General features: G+C 34.9%; 1 protein-coding gene and 1 pseudogene across 1 annotated transcript in view; one reads left to right on the top strand and one right to left on the bottom strand.

Moving 5' to 3' along the window:
• Positions 1 to 18,281, bottom strand: part of CFH (complement factor H) — a 126,005-nt gene extending 107,724 nt beyond the window's left edge. Inside the window, exon 1 of the mRNA XM_007481005.3 lies at positions 17,918 to 18,281. Coding sequence (XP_007481067.1) covers positions 17,918 to 17,975 — 58 coding nt within the window. The 5' untranslated portion in view covers positions 17,976 to 18,281. The remainder of the gene's footprint in view (positions 1 to 17,917) is intronic.
• LOC100616790 (COP9 signalosome complex subunit 4-like) lies at positions 10,276 to 11,691 on the top strand (annotated as a pseudogene).
• Positions 18,282 to 23,684: the final 5,403 nt, after the last annotated feature.

Below are 23,684 nucleotides of genomic sequence, written 5' to 3'. Positions count from 1 at the left end.
AATCCTAGAGAATCAATTTAAAAAACTAGTTTAAATAATTAGTAACTTTAGTAAACTTGCAGGACACAAAATAAATCCATATGAATCATTGGCATTTCAATATGTTGCCGACAAAGTTTAGGAGCAAGAGTTAGAAAGTGAATCTATTTGAAATCACTCTAAACAAGATAAAATACCTAGGAATCTACTTCCCAAGGCAAACACAGGAATTACATGAACACAATCACAAAACACTTTTTTTGCACAAATAAATTCAGATCTAAACAACAGGAAAAATATTAATTGCTCATGGGTAGACATCCAATGAGAAGTTAAACTATGTTTAAATCTTCTAATGGATTTACATAAGGCACACAGGTTCTAGAGACATCATTGTATACAGTCAAAAGGGAACAATCAAACTATCACTCAAGTTAGTTCTGAATGCTCTTTCTTTTGCCATCTCTATTCCTTTTCTCAAAGTTTCAATTCAATTCAATATTCTGAGTAAAGAATGGAATATGGCTACTGTTGTCTGGGCCTGATTCAAGTAAGTCTCCTGGTGGTTTAGGTTCAATACTGATTCAAAATAAGACATTAACAGATCATTAAATAGCTATCAAAAGAGTTACTTAAATATAACAGGAAAAGGATAATCAAAAAGGATAGACACTAAGGATGTCTCAAGTTGATTCAGGTGAACAAAGGTCTATTGTCTGAGTTGCCCATCATGATTTACCTTTCAAACATCTGAGTTTCCTTGGAACTCCTTGTGGCTATTTTGTACTCAAGTGGTGAGTTGTGACATCCACAGGTCTTGCCTTTAGTTCACTAAGTCAACAAATGCTCAAAAAGGTGTCCATTTCATTTAAGTAAACAGTAGTCTAACTGGCAGTGGGGGGCGGAGGGGATTAGGATATTGCTCCAAATGCATTCTACTCTTTGGTAATAAGAAGTTTAGAAAATCACTTATTTAGGAAACCACATGTTACCATTATTTATCTTCTATTTTATTTTTATTTAATTTGTTAAATATTTCTCAATTACATTTTTATTTGGTTCCAGATGCATGGAAGAGTGCTGCAGAACATTCATCTCACAGGCCTGTGCTTGACACTTCAATTCTAGAGTATTTTCCAATACTTAAATAACTTTAGTGATAGTCAATACTAATTTCCAGTATTTAAGAATCATAATAAAAGTAGCATTAAAGGAGAAAGAGAAAAGGGGCAAAATACACATATAACAAAACAAAATAAGTAATAATACCCTGAGGGGGACTGAATTTGGGCTAGTCCTGAGAAGAACCAAGGTCTACACAAGCATCATTGCTTGTGGAGGGTCTCTGATCATCAGTGTTATAGCAAATATAATGAAATGTTCTACACATTCTCCAAATCTCCTCACTGAACAGAGTTATTCTGTACCACCACCTACTTAATGCATCTTGGACTACTAGCCAGGACCTCTCTCTGCCTGGGAGCCCCATGGTGATAGGGAAGTTAGGTGATACATAATATTTGCACAAGTAAAGCCTCTGAGGGTCTGTCCCTCTTTTCTATAGAGTTTGGGGAGACATTTTCATCTCCTTGTCTGAAATAAACCTGCTTTTCAACAATAATATTTTCATATTTTGGTTTCACATTCCAGTAAACTCTGTACTATAGAAGTCATTTGTTAAACACTTATTGAGCATTTTAGAAATGCCAGTGTTAAAGGGATTCTCTCCCTCTGGCTCTTTAAGAGGCAGGAACAGAAAGATTTCTAAGCAAAAGCAGCAGAGCTGACAGGAGTCTATATGGGAGAGCTGAAGATTCTATTACCTAGGATATGAGATATATAAGGAAGGAATCAGTTGGAGACTTTTAACTCTGGACCTGGAGGGAGCAGGAGGTCCATCTGGGTATCTCAGTCAAGAGCCACTACTGACAATTTTTACTATAGACAGTTGGGATTTAAGTAGTTAGTAGGTGATGACTGTTTTATTGATATAGGTAGGTAGTTAGAGAATAAATTTCTAGGTAGAGTAGTTTAGTTTAGGTCTGGCCTGGCCAGGTAGAAGAACCTATCCTTGAAGACAGAGTAGGGTTTTTTAGAAATTTTAGTTAGGATTAGGAATTTATGTAGAGTCATAAGGTATTAGAGTAATAATCTCTCTTTCCTCCTTTCTATTTTCTATCTTTACTTCTTAAATTAAACTAAATGTTTTATCAAACTGCTCTCTTCACTTTTGCCAAACTCCTACCATTTAACCCTTATACCAAAACCCTTATACCAGGCACTATGCTAGGTGTACAAAAAATTGCCAAAAGTCAGTTTCTATCCTCCAGGAGCTCATAGTTTAATGGGAATAACAAAAAGCAAACAAATATGTACAAAGAAGTTATATGTTGGATTAATATTAAGTAATTAAAAGAAAGAAAGTATTGGAAGTTAAATGGATTGGGAAAAGCTCCATCTAGGAGACAGGATTTTTGTTGGGACTTAGAAAAAAGGAAATTTATTAAGCAGTCACTCATCTGAATTATTTTAAGTAATCCTTTAGTTTGATTGTGAGTTGTATTAAGATTATGGTCCCAGGCAAAAGTCTGTATATAACCATATTAAGAATGTAGTCCCAGGATAATAAATTGAGTTACAATTTCAAGTATGTATATTGGTATAGGAATTTTAAGTGTATGCATATTATATTAATTATGAGTAAATTATTAAAATCCTAAATGTTTGAACCAATTTTATAAAGTACTGATATCAAACCAATTCATGTAGGAAGTTATAGGAACCATTATCTAAAAGTCTGAGAGATCAGATTTTTCAGAGAACTCTTGTGGGGATTGGGGATTTCTCAGAAATGAATGTTGGGATGTATTATGCCAAGAATGACCTATAAAAAGGCCTGATCAAAAGTGTTCTGACCTGGCCATGATTTAAAATTTAATTTTACTTATATCAAGAGTGACCCTTATAAGTCTTCCCTCCCAACTCTGTAAATTCTTTTTTTTTTGCCTTTTGTAAGTTTTAAAATTAATATACAATAATTCAAGTATTATATTTATAAGATTTATTAATAATAACTAAAATAAAATTTACACCTAACTCAGGTGGGGGTCTCAAGAGGAGAGAAAGAGGGAAGAGTCACAGCCAACTTAAAAGCAATCACTTAAATGGAGGATGCAGGAAAAGTGAAAAACATTCTAGCAAATACAAAAAGGAATTTTGGGTAATGTGGTTTTTAGGGGTTCAAGAATTTCCAACTATAAACTTTAAAAACTTGTCAGTATCAATGATCAGGTTTTGAACTGGGAGTAAACCCACATACTTCTGGCTCTGTGATTTCTCTGTTAAAATAAAGCCACATCTTTACCCAGAACAGTCTCCCAGCATCTTATTTTATAGTGGCTCTCCACTGAGACCAGACCTAGACTCTGTACATGAGACTCTCAGGTGAGCCTCTGGGGATTCCTGGATGGAACTCTGGTTTTACACTCCTTCTCATGTTCAGGCTCTTGCCTTCTGGGTTCAGGTAAACCTTTGCTTTAGTTAGGATTAGGAATTTATGTAGAGTCATAAGGTATTAGAGTAATAATCTCTCTTTCCTCCTTTCTATTTTCTATCTTTACTTCTTAAATTAAACTAAATGTTGTATCAAACTGCTCTCTTCACTTTTGTCAAACTCCTACCAGGTAAACCTTTGCTTTAGGAGGTTCCTGTAGTTCTTCCTGTTATGTGGTCTGTTTCATGTTTGTACTAGTTTTAGGTCTATCTGTGTTTTACAGACAGCTAATTTTTTAATAAAATTCAGGTAAAAAATAGGTATTTTTGTGTGCACACATAGGTATTCTGGTGAAGAGCTCCCTCATTCTGAGAGAGAATATTTGGATGAGAATTCAAAATTTTAGGACTTTCCCTCATAATAGAAGATAGTTTTCCTTTGAGGATGTTTATTTTCATCCATGAGATAGTACAGAAAAAAACCTAGGAGCTTTCTTTTATACTTTAAGTGAAAGGGTCTGGGTAAATTTTGCTCTGACAGAGGCCTGCTTGTTCAGCAGAGTGGAATAATTTCATTTGTGTTCTGTTTTCATTTCAGTTTTGTCACTGTTAATTCATTCTTTTTTTTTGTCATTGACATGTTATGAATTATATTACTTTAAGAGAAGCTTTTAAAATTACTCATTAAAAGCATTTTATATCAATTGTATACACTTATGCAGTTAGATTCTTGCTGGCCACAGTCACAGAAAACCTTAGCCTAGTTACACAGACTGTAAATTTGCTAGGAAAAAAAGGGAAGTGAGTTTAGCTCTATTCCACCTGACAACCCACTCAGGAAAATGATGAAAGCATAAGAGCAGAGCAAGCTTCCTGTTCAGTTTAGCATGACAAAGATTAAAAATCATTCAGTGAAAATATGTACAACATTTTTTAAAAACCTGTACCTTCTGAATTTGAATCAATACCATGTACTGGTTCCAAGGCAGAAAAATGGTGAGGACTAGGCAATGGGGCTAAGTGACTTGCCCAGGGTCACAGAGCAAGGAAGTGTCTGAGGCTAGATTTGAACCTAGGACCTTCTGTCTATAGACCTGACTCTCATTCCACTGAGTCATCCAACTGCCCCTCTATGTACATTTTTAAAGAAGCTAGAGAATTACTTGTTGGATATAGTCAAATAACAGAATCTGTGGAGACTAATTTTAAGAATTTTATACCTAGATACTAGAAATTTCTTCAAAGGACAAAGGGAAAAAAATCAGTTAGGTACATAGAATTTAGAATTTATTTTTCCCTTTTAGAACATAAAGGGAATACTCTACTCCAGTGTCTTCTTTTCTAGTCTGTCTACTATTTGTTTCAATTCATATTAGCAGATGCTTTGAAGCTTTACCTTCATTCATGCCTCTACCCTCAGGATGATCAGCTAGAGGGGAGAAGATATTTTAAATAATACAATTTTGCTATTTTTAAAATATACATATGTATAAATGTCTAAGCATTATTTCCTCTCTCTTCCATCATCAATACTGGCCATGTTGAAATGGGACTGCAACAACAACAACAAAAACCATATTAAAATAATCAGAAACTAAGTATATGACAGAGAGAAATACTTTTAATTTCTTTACTGGTAATTTCTAAATTTTACCTGTTTCAAAATAATGAGTTTATATGTTAAAAGTTAATAATTCTAAGTTAGGAGAATTGAACTGTTTTGAAAGTGATAAATCTCAATTCTGAATTGTGGTCTTAATATTTAGGATTTGAAATTTAGAAAACTTTCAGGTTTTGAAATAAAAATTCAGTATTTTCAGAATGTTTCCCCATTAAATTTTATAAGGCTACAGATGCTACTAGTGAAAGTTTTTATTCCAATAATAGTTTTTAAATCTACTTGGTTGACAATAGAACTAACTTTGTTCTCTGATATCATGTTATCAGTTACAGAAATTTCAATAATCTCATGTTCTTTAATTATTTAAGATTTGGTAAATCAAGTAAATGATGACAAGTTAGTAATGAAAAGTAAATTGAAATGCAAACTGTATCATCATATCACTAACTACAATACTCAAGGGGCTTTAATATTGTTAGACATTATATATGGCTTGAATCTTAGAAAAGGTGATTTAAGGTTTGCATGTTCAAAGTGATGCTCAAAATGATCCCCTATTAAAATCTTATCAGAATTAATTTTTTTAAGTACTAAATTTAGAGTGAAATTTCTGTCCAAAAAACTAAATCTTTTTATAAAAACTTTGCTCTAAAACTCCCCATGATCCCTTTTCATCTTTAAATTGAAAAAATAATAGTTGTGTACTTACTATTATCTGTGAAGCTCCATTCTAAAGATTTTTAAATATTTGCCACTATATTCAAACATCTATTAAAATTCTCTTTTATTTCACTTTTAGTTTGTTGTGTGATGTAATTTTGAATTCAGTTTTTCTGCTAATTATCTTTGAATTTGAGGTACCACTCTGAATTCTATTGTATGCTGTAATATTATAATTTAATCACAACTATTGCTCTAAGTCTGACCATTTGCTCTATGCAAACTGTTGCTACTCCCCTGTGTTGAAACCTCTGGTTCCTGTCTCTCTGGTGGAGGAACCTCTGCTGTTGCTATAATTTACATTAGGAAAAATGTTCTTCTGTCATACTCCTATTCCCAGTTTGATTTTTTTTTATGACCCTGTAGTCAGTACACACAGATTAGTAGCTTCTGTCCTACCATAGAAAGTGCAATTTTACTGGCTGGGAGAGGGTATATATCTGTGGAAGTGTATGAAAAATTTTTCAAGTGCCAGGTCTTGAACTGGAAAAAAAAGAAGTAAAAAGACACCTCTTGGGCAGTTCCTTAGGACAAAGAGACACTGGAGAAATTTCCCATGCAACCAGGCATCACTAAAATCTGAGTCATTAGATGATCTTCTTGGGTAATTATAAAATACTGGTTTGGAAAATATGTTACTGTCCACCTGTTCTTATAAAATTCCTGAGCACCATCATTCTTCCCAAAGCCCTCCCAGGCATTCGTTGTTCAGGTCATATCACATCAATTGTTCTCATTCCCTCAAAATTTCAGAACAGATTCCAAAGCATATAGTTTGTGTACTTTTGTTTTCATCTCCACCTCCTTCTACCAATCCAAAACGACCAACCTGGGACCATGGAACTACCAAGCGTAATTCCTGAATAAACAGGTGAATATTTGGATTCTGACTCTAGCTATCAGTATTATTCTAGCAACTGTGACTCAGTTAGTTATAATATCCACTACACCTGAAGAACCGTCCAGAGAACAGGCATATGTGGTTTCAGACTTTCCTTTCTAGGCCACTTCTGTAACTCTGGACTAGCAGCACCAGCAGTTCTAATTCCTGCCTAGAACAAGCATTCAATCACCCCATATATAACCACATAATCAGCCCATCTTCAAAGTACAGCTTTCTGCAGTTACAGCCAAGGGCACTCTTTCCTGTGGATAATCCTCAAGAAGAGAACATTGCTACCATCTCAGATCAACAACTGGTCAACCCAGCAACACCCATCACCAGCAGGCCCTGATACTTCCATGACAACATCTCCACCAACACCTGACTGTTTCCTTTCCTTTAGCTTAGTTTAATTTAGTTCTTTTCCTTTAATTGTCATCTGGATGCCTCAATAGGGTGATGCCCACTCTGGTCCATAGTATCATCTATAAAGGAATGCCCATATGTATTTATATTGTATCAGCCCACTGCCAGATTTATTAAGGGAGTGGAGAAGCAAGGAATGTAAGAAGGAAATTTACTTAAGCAGCCCTTCACTTGTATTAGCTCAAAAATCCCTTTAATTTGATACCTTGTAACCGTGTGATTTGTAGTAAGAATATCCCAGGCAGGAAATTGTGTGTGTAACCAGATTAAGCATGTAGCTCGCGGATAATACCTGAGCTATCATTTCAAGTCTGTGTATTATTATAATTTTAAGTGTGTGTTTTTATTTCGTTAATCCTAAATGAGAACCCATTTTATAATGTACCTATATCAAACCAAATTATGTGGGAAGTTACAGGGGCCAGAAAATCATCCAAAGTTCTTAGAGACCAGGTCTCTCAGAGAACTCTTGTGGGATTGAGGATTTCCCAGAAATGAGGGTTGGGATGTGCGATGTCAAGAATGGCCTATAAAGAAGCTTGTCAAAAGTGTTTTGACCTGTCTGTGATATATAATTTTCTGTTACTTACTTCAGGAGTCACCCTTGTAAGGCCCTCCTCACCAACTCTTTAAGTTGCTCTTTTTGCCTTTAAAAACCTGCCATTATCAATGATGAAGGTCTCAGATTTTGAACTGGGGGCAACCTGCAGACTGCTGGTCCTATGATTTCTCTTACACAATAAAGCCAGATATTTACCCAGAAGGAGCTCCCAGCAACTAATTTTTACAAACTTAACAGAAGCCTTGAGAGTTGGTAAGTAGAGACCATTCTAAGGCTGGGGGAGAGCCAGAGTAAATGCCCAGAGTTGAAAGAAATGGGATGTCTTTTTAAAAAATTGCAGAGACCAGGTGTCACTGGATAGAACAGTAAGTAGGAGTGAGTACAAGTAGATTAAAGCAGGAGAGGCCAAGGTTATGAAAGGGTTTAAATGATATATGAAGGACTTTGTAATTGATCTGGGAGGTGATATACAGTCACTAGAGTATTGGTGGGGAGGAAAGAGGAGAGTGGGAGTTACATGGTCAGATCTATGCTACAGAAAAATCACTGTGTTGGTTAAATGGAGAGTGCCCTTTCTCATTGCACATACAAAGATTCATTTTTCTTTCACCAGGCTCCTATTAATTAAGAGCGAATTAATTGCTCACTGCCACTTGGGCTTTGCTTCTCTGCTTGCTGCTGTCCATTGTGGTAGTCTGCCTCCCTGTTCACTGCTCTCTGTTGTTATTAGGGTTCTTATTTATATCTGCTAATCCACCACTACTGCTAGGCCCCACATTTTTGCCCACTGCCCCTAGCCAACATCATTGGACACTAGTGCCCATTGCCCCCATGTCTGTGCCTAATTTCTCTGCCCAGTGTGATAGGAAAAAAGTATCTTCAAATACATATGTTTTAATGAGGAAATAATAGTGTGTATACAAAAAAGTAAGATTCAAGGAAAATTGTGCAGTGAGAGAGAGCACTACAAAACAGGAGATCAGTGTGAAGACTTTGTGGAGGCATTGGTGCTTAGCTGCTTTATAGGAGACAAGGATTCTGAGAGATGGGAATGATGAGTGTGTTCTAGGCATAAGTTACTTCTCGTGGGAATGTACAATATCAAGAAATAGAATGATATGAAATGATTTTATAAACAAATATTATTAGCAGATCATGAAGTATCTTAAAAGTTAGTCTGTCCTTGCAGGTGATGGGAAGGAGTAGATAGGGGCTTTTGTATATGTATTTAACATTAACACTTCTTTTTTCCAATTCATACATCTTATCTAATTTTTATTTAACACTCTGCCTTCTAGTTACACAGTGCAATGAATGGAAAAATCCTTGGGGGGCAGTGATAAGTGATAATGGATTGCCATCTTTATGATTTTGTTTAATTTGAGAGAAAAAATCTTGTCATAAATTTTATCACTTAAATATAAGCAGTTAATATTTATGTAATTTAGGAAGAAAACTAATAAAATGTTTTGTGAATTTATATTTGCCATCCCTCCTTTGGGCTACTCGTCTTAAAGTCAGCACTCATAGCATTTCAAGTTGGGTCACCAGGTTGGGTCTCAAGTTTCTAGGGAGCCCTAGAGAATTACCCTCCTAATACTTTATAACTTATATGAGATCCCCATCTGAGATGTTTCCCATTACAAATCAGCCAATATAAATGATGAGTTCTTACCAAAGGAATTTATCAACATGACAAAGTAAAAACAGTGGCAGTAAAGCTTTCCTTCATAAATTTGGATTGCATTCTCTCATATGCACACAAAGCATTCTTGGGAAGAGTTGATTCAAATCTAGAGTAAAAGAAGAGTAAGACTTTCATGGAGTACATACAAGGAGTTAAGGCAGCTCCTAACTCCTATTAATAAAAAAGCCTAAAAATTCTTTGTTTCTTCAAAAGGTCTTTAAATAGTTCCCAAATGAGTGTGGCATCTGTGCTAGATGGATTACTTAACTGGGCTTGTCCATCAGATGAAGCAGAGTTCTATAGAATCTGACCCTCCCTTGTTCAACTGGGCTCATTTCTCATAGGTTATATTGTTTCTATTGCCAGATGTCTATTTTTTCATTCCTTAAAGATACTGAATTAATCAAATATTATGTCTGTATCAATATTTGCCTAAAGTCTATGACCTTCCTTTCTTAACAGTGCCTCAAACTCCCAGGTACCAAAGAACTGAGGAACCATTGCAAAGGATTTGTCCTCTGGATAAGAGTCTGCTCAATATTACAACCTATGCTATGAATATGTATGGGAAGAGTTACACACTACTACCACTACCACCAATAACACCACCACCACCACCACCACTACCAATAACACCACAACCAGCACAACTACATCAGTTTTTTCACTTAAGCCTCAAGAAAAAGCTGTTTGAAAGAGGACTCCTGTTTTACACATGTCCTGGGCTTCCAGGGATCAGCAGTAGTAGAGGGCCTACTCACAAAGAGCCTCAGAGCTACTCCAAATTCTTATTCCTGAGAAGCCACATATACTAGAAATTTGGAAGCTGAGCACTTTCTCTAGCAGCAAGATGCTTGCTGAGTTTTCCTCAACCCCCAATCTTTTAGGATAAGACAAAAAGGCTGGAATGAACCTTATTTTTAAGAACTCTGGGTCTGTGCTTCAGAATTTGGGCCAGCTCATGAACTCCAACAGGTCTCATAAGGCCCTGGTGAACAAGTACCGGGCAGATATTGGAAAAAGCCATTCAGTTGCCTAGGGCAGAGCAATTTGAGGTTTTAAAAGCCTTTGTGGAAGAAATGGTAAATGAGAATGTCAGTCTAATGATCTCTTGGCAATTTCTCACTGATTTCTGCATATACCTACCTAATCTACCTGACAGTCCCACCAAAGAAATCTATCATTTCACCTTGGAAAAGATCCAGCCCAGAGTCATTTCATTTGAGGAGCTTCAATTGAAGGTTGCTTCAATAAGGCGGAATCTTGCATCAATATATGAGAAAGAAGAAGACTAGAGAAATGATGCACAAGTATTGGTGGGAATTCCCTTGGACCGGAACAAAAAACAGCATAATGTGGATTATAAAATGGAGACTTATTTGAAAATTGTCAGGCTTTATCTGGAAGATGATGACCCTGTCCAAGCAAAGGCTTACATCAACCAAGATTCCCTACTCCAGAATGAATCGACCAATGAACAATTGCAGATCCATCACAAGGTGTGCTATGCTCATGTTCTTGATTATAGAAGGAAATTCATTGAAGCTGCCCAAAGATACAATGAGCTCTCATATAAGATGACAGTCCATGAAAGTGAGTGACTAGAGGCCTTAAAACATGCTTTGCACTGTACCATCTTAGCATCAGCAGGACAACAGTGCTCTTGAATGCTAGCCATTCTTTTTAAGGATGAAAGGAGTCAACAGCTTGCAGCCTATAGAATCTGAGAGAAAATGTATCTAGATAGAATTATCAGAGGAAATCAGCTTGAAGAATTTGCTACCATGTTTATGTCTCTCCAAAAAGCAACTGCAGCTGATATGTCTTCAAGAGACAGTATGACCTAGAGGAAAGAACGAGGTGTCTCAGCTTAGCTCTGGCACTGATCATCAATATGGCTTTGGGTTTCAGCATCTTGGACAGAGCTGTCATTGAGCACAATTTATTGTCTGCAAGCAAGTTATATAATAATATCACATTTGAAGAGCTTAGGGCTCTTTTAGAGACCCCTGTAGCTTAGGCAGAGAAGATAGCATCTCAAACGATTACAGAAGTGGGTATGAATGGATTTATTGATCAGAATGATTTTCATTTTGTAACCTGGGAGGCTTTACCAACATGGGGCAAACAGATTCAAACATGTTGTTTCCAAGTGAATAATCTTTTGGAAAAGATAAGTCTCAAAGATAAGCCTCAAAGTGGACAGCACAGGCCATGGAATCTCAGATGGCCCAGTGACTCAATACTAATTTGATGGCTTCTGTATTGTCTCCTTTTTCTTTATACAGATTAATTTCACTACAACTCCAAAGAATCTGTATTGTGACCCTACACATTTCAGTTTCCTCTTATAGAAGAGTATTTAAAGAAGAATTAAATCAGTTGTTTTAAAGGCATTTGTTTAAATCGGTGGAGTGAAATCTCTGTGACTAAAAATATTTGCTATGTTTTTTACCTTGTGGTATGTTGTAGATGTGCTTTATTCCTCTATGATGTTCCAATAAAGAGGGGAAGGGGCCAAAAAAAAAGAACTCTGGTAGATTTCCTTAATATTGTCCCTCTCCTTGCTTCCTATCTATTCCCCTACCTACTCCCCAGGATTTGGAGAAAGGGACTCTGACACTGTCCTAGCTTTGATTCTGGTGCTCATTCTTAATAGTCCCCAGAGGTGGAGGTCTCTTATCAAATGGTTCCCACATCATGCAGTGGCAGGACAATTTCTGTCTCCTGAATCCTTCATCGCTACATTATAAGGAAGGTATTTCATTATTCCCCCCCAAAACCCTGGCTCTAAAGTCAAAAACCCTCCTTCAAATGGAAGCTCTGCACTTTTGCATTCTCTCTATCCTCTGGTGCTGAGAGAAGAGAGTAATTTACAGTGTCAAAACATGCAGAGAGGTCAAAAAGAATGAAAAAAAAATAAGTCATTAGATTTGGCAATTAAAAGATCATTAATAATTTTGGAGAGAGCAGTTTCAGTTGAATAATGAAGGTAGAAGGCAAATTGTAGAAAGCATTAAAAGTCAGAGAAGAGAATGATGATCTATTATAGACAGCCTTCTCAAGAAGTTTACAAAAGGGAGAAGGGCACAAGCATTCATTAAGTATAGGACATGCATTGTTTTAAAAAAACTTTATAAATATTATCTCACAAAAGAGAATGATGATGAAGGAAATAATTTGTTAGAGAATCTAGGAGAAGTGATTACCTTGGCAAGAAGGAGCCTACCTTATTATGTAAAAGAGGAGAAAGTATCAGAAGGCCTCTTGGTTGTATGAGATGAAAAAGAGGAGAGAATAGTTCAGTGAAATTTGAGATAAAGTATTCAGCTTAGAAGGTAAAGGGAAGAAGCACCATAAGAGAATTGGGGAAGGATGAAAAGGTTTGGAAAAACCAGTGTGGTAAGTGGGATAGCACTCAATTAGGGACATGTAAAAGAATTGCTTTTAAACTGTTTAATAAATTTGCTTGAAAGTTTGTCTCAAGTATCACTTAAAAAAAGAAACAAACAATAACTCTTACCTTCCATCTTAGATTCAATAGTGTGTTAGTTCTAAGGAATAAAAATCCTATCATCTCAATAAAACAATTTAATTTTTAGATTATGTTTAGTTTTTATAGCATGTAAAATGTACAGCACAATAAATGCTTTCCTCCTCTGCTGTTTTAGTGAATCTTAATAAACGTCACATTACATGCTGACAGTGGCTGTAGACTGGAGTTTATTTAACATGGTGTTTAGCTAACACTTTTATTTCCTGACTAAGCAGTATCACTGATGTTGCTTGCTTGGACTTTGAGCCCAAAGAACTTGCCCTGGGCTTTGGGTTCATAATTAGAGCCCCAAACTTAAATTTTAAATGCAAATAATGGACATATGTAATGAATTCACAAGGAGCTCTTTATAAGTGTAGCGTGAATAAGATCAGTGAAGGATACCAGTCCTGCCACAAGCTTGTGCATATCCAATCTCTCATTTTTTCTATTCCAAGAATATCATTGAATGTGCCATTGCTAATACAAAGTGAAAAATCCATTTACTAATAAAATCATAGGAATATGTATAAATTTTGAAGATTTACTGTTCTTTGTATTCACTTATCTGTTAACATAGAATATCTTTCCAGTTAAATGTAACTCCTTAAGGACAGCAACTGTTTCCTTTTTCAAGTTATTATATTTATCCCCCAGTACCTAGCATTGTCTTGCATGTAGTAAATGTTTAAAAGCATTTGGTCAATTGCATTGCACCTTAAGAGCTTCATAATAAATCTTTACTGTACCTATTTTACAGATAAGGAAACTGAAATTCAGATATATAAAATAATGTCCACAATATATGACTTCAGATTTCAAAGGGACTTTAGAAATCACTCAGTCTATCCCTCCCCTTTTATAGATGGAGAAATTGAGGTCCTGAGTGGTTATGAGATTTGCCCAAGGAATCATGATATTGTCAAAAGCTACAACTGAACTAAAAATTTTCTGACTCCTATAAGATGCTCTTGCCATTTCATATCATGATACTTCCTTTCAAATAATCAGCTAAAGGCTCCACGTGATGGATGCTAAGGCAACAATTCTTTCCATGGAAAAATAAAACTTGATTTTTGATGTCAGATCAAAGCAATATAAATTATATTTTTACTTCTCTAGTAGCCATTGTGTACCACAAAACAAATAATTTAATAGTGTTGCTTTCATTTTGGATATGTCATAAGATTATCAAGATTACTTAGCCTAATAACTGGTAAGTGTCAGAACCAAAATCTATTCAGTTCATATGACCATAGATTTAGAGGTAGAAAAGATCTTATCTAATTTCAGATATGCCCAAGTAAATTTCTAACACTGTATCAGAACTTTTCCCTTTATACCAAACAACTATCCAACATTTTACCCTCAACAACTTGGAGAACTCCTGAACAATTTAATACTCTATGTGATTCAACTGTCTTAATTAACAGATGAGGAAACGGAATCCCCTGCAGAAGTAAAGTCACTCAAGTCCTGTAGATAGTAATAGTAGTCATTATTCTAACTCAGATTCTCAAGCTCTGAGTTAAACACTTATTTCATTGTACTTCTTTGATCTCTCATTATTTTTTTTCTATTATACCAAATTGCTTCTATGAGTGCAGCTGCAAAATAGGGGATATTGGGTAGCTATGGAGTATTAGGAAAAAGGAATGTAGAACAACAGGAGAAAGGTTCTGAAAGTAGACATGAAAAAACAATTTTCCCATTTTATAATTTTGCTAGAGTGCTATGCTAGTGTGGCCACAGGAAAACTTATGGAAAATAAACACAAGGGAAGAGAAGAATACATAGCCTGGGGTATTTTACTTAAAGACAGCACTAGAGATTGAGAAAATCATGGGTCAAAAGGTTTTACAATGGAAAATAGAATGTGCAGAGATTGATAACTTTATTGAATTCTTTAAAATAGACTTTAAAAATATTTTTCAATGCAACTTTAATCACAGTGAATCTTCACATATCTGACTCTAGGAACCTGATCTCAATCGTCCAGATATTTATGTTTGAATTTAAAGACACAATGAGAATAGAGTAGGAATCAGAAGCAGAATGGTAGGATGGAAGTTCTTCAATGGATAAAGCTAATGAATGAAGAAATGTGGCCTTATGTAATGGATAAGTCTCGTACATAAAAAGTGAAATGGATATGGGTGAGAATCATAGTCAAAACTCTAACAGTATGTAATAGAAAACAATAGGGAACAATTATCTCTATGACACAGATTTTCACATATATGATCATCCTCAGTGCTGAGCAGTCTAAGTATTTAAGAGTGCATGGACATACTGTAATGTATCTTAATTTTACAAAGAGTTTGTCAAATTCTCACATAATATTCTTGTAAAAAAAAGATAGAGAAATACAGAATGCAATATAGTTCCTTCATAAAAATTCACAAATTTTGGATGAGATATGTTCAAAGAAATTTCTAATATATGCCACAGAATTCTGTCCTTTATACTATACATTTGTTTCACCTTTTATCAACAACAACTTGGAGTTCTGAGTAATTCAATGCTCTGTCTGTCTGTCTCTCTCTTTATCTTTCTCTCCCCTCCCCATATATATATACATATATATATATATATATATATATATATATCACACACACACACACACACACACACACATATATATGTGTGTGTCCTACTCTGTGTAGGATAGTATGTTAAGTACTAGAAATATAAAGATAATAGATATAATCCTTGTCCTCAAGGAGATTGCATTCTATTAGGAGAGATATAACATGAAAATCAATAAATACAGCAAAAGGTAAAATATGATATTTGCACAGAAGAGAACAAGTTAATGTCCTTTAAGAGAAATTGAAGGCATCAAGGAAGACTTCACAGTAGAGAACTTATTGGAAGTAGGCCTTGAAAGAACATTATACAATCCAGGTATGTGGACCATTTGGGCATATGTATGTAAGCAGAATAGGGCAGGCTGGTACTTTTTATTTTTAGAACACTTTTATTTCCAAATATACATATTCTTATCCCTCCCCCGTACATACAACACCCCTTGTAACAATGATTTTAAAAGGACAGACAAAAAAACAGAGTTAAGTAAAAGTAAATAAAATATTAGCTCTAAATGACAACATATAGAAAATATTCTATCCTGGCAAAGAAGGGAGGGAGATATACATTATCAGCTATACCCTAGAGCCAAGTTGGGTCATTGTAATTATAATGTTTATCTTTGTTTTTGTTGCAATTGTTTAGTTTCATTCCAGTTTTTAAAACCTTATTGTTACCTTCAGCTATGTTTGGCCCTTTCCCTCATGTCTCATATCTAATCAATGAAAATATACTATTTATTCTACCTTCCTTCTGTACTCCTTATTCCCATCATGTAGGAGGATAGGCCATTGTCAACACTTACCCTATAAACATATGAATAAAAATATATGACATTGCAAAATAAGTAAATAAAATCATAAATGGATAATATTCAAACTCTTTATTTAGACCTTACATTCCAGATCCTCAAAAATTACTTGCTTTCCACATAATCTATCTTCCAGCCTAAGCTGAGCTACCACCCCTCCCTCCCACCTCACCTATCCCCATCCTTAACACAAATGATACTTCTTTGCCATATATAATTTTTTTTCCTCTAATTCTTATGCCTGGAATTGCTACCAATGCATCCCTACACCTACATACTTATACTCTGACTTGTTTAATCCTTTAAAGGTTTCAACTCAGTCTTTAAGCCGAGTTTTTAACATGTGATCTGTGAACTTTAAATATATATATGTATAATATTACACTACATAGACATAATATTTCTGATAATCCTAAGAATAATAATAGTTGGCATCTATATAATGCTTAAAGGTTTGTGAAAGATTCTACATGTAGAATTTTATTAGATCTTCACAACAACCTGGTATAGTTAGGTGCTAAAGGTATCATTGTCCCCATTTTGCAGATGAGGGTCCTAAAGCCCAAGCTGATTACACGAACTGTTCAGTGTCACACATTTAGTTAATATCAGATGTAAGATTTGAACCCAGATCTTGGTTGACTTCAAATTCAGAATTCTTCATATTATGTTATGATTTTGTCCTCAAATAAAAGATACTTAATCCAGGCAGATTAAACACATGACAAATATCAAAACCAGTTATCCCTTTTCTTAGAAGCAATAGAAGTAAAGTGCCCAAAGCCAAATCTACTAATTCGCTATGAAACACTAAAACTCACTTAAAATCTATGTGTGATAATAGAAACTGACTCATAAGTTTTCTCACCATTCTGAGAAAGGCCTATCTCATTCTGTTTTCCTACTAGACTATTGCATTTTATAGAGAATTTTCTTGTAATTCATATTGTAATTAATTACTTGAAAGGAACTTAAATATATAACAAAGTTATCAATCCATAAATTTAATTTTCTACGAATTTGAATTGATGATATTTTTGATGTCATTGTAAGGAATTTTTGCTCATGGTAGATTCACATTTAAAAAAACAAACAAACACCTGGTTATTGGCAATTGAAAAGGAAAAAAAAATTGACCTCTAGGAAATTATCCTATCTAGGCTAGCTATCAATCCAGTGATAATAGCATGGTTGTTTACTATCTCTGCCATATAATTTACAAATCCATCCCATAGACTATTCATGAAAAGTCCCCAGAAGAGTAAAACAAAACCTCAACAAAACAACTTTGTTTGTTTTGGAAATATTTTACTTAATGAATTGAGTAAATACTCTTTCAGAAACCGCTGATCTCAAAAATGACTACTTCAAAAATAATTCATAGTATTTTCCAAGAAATAAAAAATGAAAAGAAAATCCAAATGTACCACTGAAATAGATTTCATGTCCAACAAATCCGTATGTGTATCAGCTCTCAATAAACTATAGAACAAGACTACAGTTAGAGTTTTTCATTTGATTCCCCTTCCCCAGTACTTCTATGTAAAATATATTAACAAATGTTTTTTAGTTTTCATACAGAGAACCAAAAGCCTGTCCCCAATATACTTACCTTGTGCAGTACAGATATTCCATAACAGAAGTAAAGCAATTTTTACTGGAAATCTCATTTTTTAGACCTGGAAGCAGGACACATTTAGGAGCTATTATTGCTGAGACTCTGTAATGTTCTCTTCTGACTCCTCCAAATGAGATCTTATTTCAAACAGAGGTTGAAAAAATACTGCCTGAATAAAGTCCACTAACTAAATGTTCCACCTACCAGAAATTTGAGCAAAGCTTAAAGAAATAGCTAACAAATACCAAACCAGAAAACTCAACAAATCTTCACGCGTTCCTTGCCAGGGTTCAAACAGGATTCTCTGTATCCTCCCACTGCCTGCTAAAGTTGTGACCTCCACTCTGATTCATCATTAAAAACGCAGGCATGTTCACAGTTGGAATATTTCCAAGTTCAGAGATTGTGTAAAGAATTAGTTAAAGAATACTTTCTGTATGTACCCCACCCCCAGTTTACTGAAACTTAATGACTACTTAATTAAACCCACTCAAAAAGGGGGTGGTGAGGGGAAGAGAGAGGAAGTAAATAGTGACCTTGGGTTTAAAAAAAAATCTTTCATTTACAGTATTTCAGATTGACCAATACTTTCACAATCGACTCAGATAACTTGTGTAAACTTTGCAAAGAATAAAGTTCTGACCTATTCCATGGCCTGCTTCTTTAGCAACCCATTAATGCTATTTTTCTCACATTAGCAGCATTATATTTATTTATAAAGCAACAGATTCTCACTTGGTCCTAATAAATCACCAAAATATTTTAAATCATGAAAAATAGAAATACTATCACTGCTAAATTTCCCAAACTACAAAATCTCACAAAAGAGGTTCTTTATTCTTTTTCTCCACCCCCTGTAATTTTATCTATTTTATTTCCTGAGCCAGTGTGCTGGGTTTTGTGTGTGTGTGTGTGTGTGTGTGTGTGTGTGTGTGTGTGTGTGTGTTATTTCACTAAGGTACTGGATTGGGTATATTACTAGAAGGAAAAAAAAAACAGGAAACAAAAGTTTTCTGAGTCAAATATCGTCCCTCAAAATTTTAAAATAATGTTTTCCTAGTTTAACATGGTACTTTCATTCCAGCCTTCCATTTATCCCTCCAAAAAGACACTACTTTTATGGGTAGTTTATACCTCATTTATTCAACAAACTTTATACGGCATTTCTTATGCAGACACATTGAGCAGAGCTGAAAATTTACCAAGTAAAGGTCTTCCTCTGAAGAAACTCACAAGCAATAATATAATCCAAATTTAGGAAAATAAGAGGAAAATCACAGATTCCTCACTAGTGACTTTTTTCTTATTTAAATATTTTAATTATTTTTTATATTTTCCCACATTACATTTTTATATATTTTAATATATATGATTTTAATAACTATTTTCTGATATTTTGCATTCCATGTTGTCTTGCCTTCCTACCTCATCCTCCTCCCCAATACAGCAGGTAATATGATATCGATTATATATGTATTCTCATATAATACATATTTTCATATTCATCATGTTTTAAAAAACAAGATACATGCTTCTTACATTAAAGAAAAAGTTATAGAGTAGATACAGTATGCTTCCATCTTCATTCAGACTACATCAGTTCCTTGTATGGTGGAAGATGACCTTCATTGTCATTAGTCCCTTAGCGTTGTCATGATTCCTTGCATTGCTGATAATAGTTAAATCATTCACAGTTGATCATTCTGCGTTATTGTTTTTACTATGTACTCTGTTCTCCTAATTTTGCTTATTTCACTTTGTATCACTTCACATAAATCTTTGCTGGGCTTTGTTCTTTTTTGTGATTATCTTGTTTGGCACTTCTTATGGCACAATAGTATTCCATTACAAGCACCTATTACAACTTGTTCAAGTATTCCCCATTTGATGAACTTCCCCTCAGGGTAAGGTTGCTACAAATATCTTTGTAGGATTAGGTTTTTTTCCCCACTGTCTTTGATCTTTTTGGAATACAATATTATTATTGCTGGGTGAAAGGCTATGAACAATTTTATGACCCTTTACATGTTCTCCATATTGGCTATACCAGTTCACAGCTCCAACAGTGTATGTATACCAGTTTTCCCACATCCCCTCCAACATTTATCGTTTTTCTTGTCATATTGCCAATCTGATAGGTTAATTTGTATTTCTCTAATGAATAGTAATTTGGATCATTTTTCATATGATTGAAGATAGTTTTAATTTTTTTCATCTAAGAATTGCCTGTTCATATCCTTTGACCATTTCACAACTGGAAAATTCCTTGTATTCTTATGTTTGACTCTTAGTTCTCGATATATTTGAGAAAAGAGGTCTTTGACAGAGACACTTGCTATAATTTTTTTTCTCAGTTTTTTGTTTTCCTTCTAATCCTGGGAGGGGAGGAGCCAAGATGGTGGCATAGTAGCAGGTAAAACTTGTAATCTCTCAGAATTTTCTTCCCAATCAATCATTACAAAATATCTCAAAAGGTCAGAAGTCAAAACCTGACAAGTACAGGGCGTCTTCCACTGGACACAACATGAAAAGTAGGCAGTGAGAGGTGATTCCCATGCAATAAAGCATGGAAAAAGCTGGGTACAAAGAAGGGGATACAAAGCTGCACAAGGAAAAGTGCAGACTGACCACTCCTCCCCCCACCTACCATGCCCGAGTCAGAGCCAGGGCCAGGGACACCTCCAAATTCTTGGGGACTGGCTGAAAGCACCATAGACTCATCCCTTAGGACTGGACCAGGCCTGGGCAGTAAAACTGCAGGAATAGCAAGAAACTCTGTCTGACAGTGGGGGCAGCAACCCAGCCATAGAGTCCTACCCTTGAAAATACTAGCTACTGGAGGTGGGGCTCAGAGCTGGAACAGCAATAGAATAAACAGACAGATAAAGACAGCAGCAACAGCAGCTGAGGAAGATAGCCACAGGGTAAAACACTTTGATGTACACTATACAAAAAAAACACCACAGATCTATCTGCCCTCACTCAGGACTCTGGCAGAGAAGGGAAGATAGTTCCAAGTCAAAGCCCTGTGAGGCAGAAACCAAGATAACAATGACCACCAATATGCAGGAATCCCAGTCCTCTAGTGGGAAAAGGAGTAAACAATAGCAGCAAAAAAAAAAAAGCTCTCTGGACCCTGGAAAATTTCTATGGAAAAGAAGAGCATACTATAGAAGCAACAGAAGAGAGTGAGAAACTAGCAAATACATGCCAAATCCCCCTCAACATGGAAATTACTCACAAGCTCTTGAGAAACTCAAAAAGGAATTAAAAAAACAAGCAAAAAAGATAGAAGAAAAATGAGAAGAAAAGTGGGGAAAAGAAATGAAAGTAATACAAAAAAAATAATAGCTTAAAAGTCAAAATTGCTCAAATGGAAAAAGAGAAACAGAAATCAAATGAAGTAATAATTAAATTGGAGACCAGAATTGACCTGCTGGAATCCATGAAAAGCAGGTTAGACTAAACCAAAAAGAAAAATCCCTTCTAATTTGGTCACATTGGTTTTGTTTGTGCAAAACCATTTTTAATTTAATGTAGTCAAGTTATCTGTTTTATATCTCATAACATGCTCTGTTCCTTGTTTGGACATAAATTCTTCCTTTATCTATCAATTTGCCTGTTAAGCTAGTTTGTGTTCCTCTTTGTTAATGGTTTTATTTCTAAATGATATATCTATTTTGACTTTACTTTGATACATTGTGTGAAGTATTGGTGTGTACCTTGTCTCTACCACAGTTTTCCAGTTTTCCCAGCAGTTTTTGCTAAATAGTAAGTTCTTCTACCAAAAGCTTGGATCTTTGGGTTGTTATACATTAGGTTACTATGGTCATTTACTACTGTGTATTTAATGCCTAATCTATTGGATCATCATACATTATTGCTATTACTATGTGCAATGTTCTTCTGGTTCTGCTCACTTCATCCTATTCCTCGATTTTTATGCCACAATAGCATTTCATTATAATCATATATCACAACTTATTCAGTAATTCTCTAATTAATGGACATCCATCCCTTCAATTTCAAGTTCTTTATCTCTAAAAAAAAGAGATCTTATAAATATCTTTGTACAGTTAGGTTATTTTCCTCTATCTTTGATCTCTTTGGGATATAGACCCAATAGTGGTATTGCTGGGTCAAAGAGTATGCACTTTGGCTCTTGAGTGTGATTCCAAATTACTCTCCAGAATGGTTGTATCAATTCACAGTTCCACCAAGAATATATTTCTACATCCCCCCCAACATTTATCATTTTCCTTTTTGTCATGTTGGCCAGTCTTATAGGTTTGAGATGGTACCTCAGAGTTGTTTTAATTTGTATTTATCTAATTAATTGTGATGCAGAGCACTTTTATCTGACTAATAATGATTTTACTTTTTCCTCTTGAAAACTATCTATTCATATCCTTTGACCATTTGTCAATTGGAGGATCTTTTGTATTCTTATAAATTTGACTCAGTTTTATATATATTTGAGAAATGAGACCTTTGTCAGGGGTGGTATAAAATTTTTTTCCAATTTTTTGTTTTACTCCAAATCTTGGTTTCATTGCTTTTGTTTGTGTGAACATTTTTATTTTAATATAGTCCAAGTTTTCTATTTTGTGCCTCATAATGTTCTCTGTTTCTTATTTGAACATAAATTCTTCCCTTATCCATCAGACTGACAGGTAAACTATTTTGTGCTTCTCTAATTTTTATAGTATCACCATTTATTCCATATCATGCATCAATTTAGACAGCGTGTTTTAAGATGTTGATTTATACCAAGTTTATGCCATATTGTTTTACAATTTTGCCAAAAGTTTTTGTTGAGTAGTGAGTTCTTCTTCCAAAGTTTGATTTTTGAGTTACTAAATACTAGGTTACTCTGGACATTTACTGCTGTGTGTTGAGTATCTAATCTACTCCATTAGTCTATTACTTTATTTCTTAGTCAATACTAGATTGTTTTGATGGTTTCTGATTTATAATTTACTTGGAGATCCAGGATAGCTAGGCTAACTTCCTTAATGTTATTTTTCCTTAATTCTCTTACTATTATTCTTGGCACACATTTTTTTTTTTGCTATGATAGGAATTTAAGAAACCCTCAGAATGAGGGAGGGAGCAGGTCTCAGGAGGAGAGGCTAAGAACATTTGTCATGGTGATGAAGAAGTGGAGGATGGTACCAGTGGTAGTGAGACTGCTAGTACCCTTCCTCCAATCCACACCTCTTTTTGGGAAACTACAGAGATGAAAGTTATTTCTACTCTGTTTTGACAAATGGGTTGCTAATAAAGTAAAGAAACAAATTGTAACAGGTGAGTCATGACCTCCATGAGGCCAGAGACTATTCATTTTTTTCTTTATATCTCCAGAGTCTAGGAAAGTACCTACAATTATCAGATATTTCATTCATGTTTCCAGAATATGCTGGTTTGAAAACTATAACAAATTTGGCAGCAGTAATGAGCACTTTTGCCTATTATATTCTCTCTCTCTCTCTCTCTCTCTCTCTCTCTCTCTCTCTCTCTCTCTCTCTTTCTCTCTCTCTCTCTCTCTCATATATAGTTTTATATTTGTGTGTATGTGTGTGTATACATATATAGGACATGGGGCAAGACCCAGTGAGGGAATTTAGGTAAAGAGATTGGACATACACATTAACAAAGGCAAATAATAATAGCTAGCATTTATAGCATTAACTATGCTCTTATTGCTCTTTAATTATTAACTCGTTTCATCCTCATAATAATCCTGGAAGGTAGTTGCTAT

This window comes from Monodelphis domestica, chromosome 2, assembly GCF_027887165.1.
Source record: "Monodelphis domestica isolate mMonDom1 chromosome 2, mMonDom1.pri, whole genome shotgun sequence".
NCBI lineage: Eukaryota > Metazoa > Chordata > Mammalia > Didelphimorphia > Didelphidae > Monodelphis > Monodelphis domestica.
The sequence above is the reverse complement of the archived record's forward strand: the minus strand, read 5'-3'. Positions and strand labels throughout refer to the sequence as shown.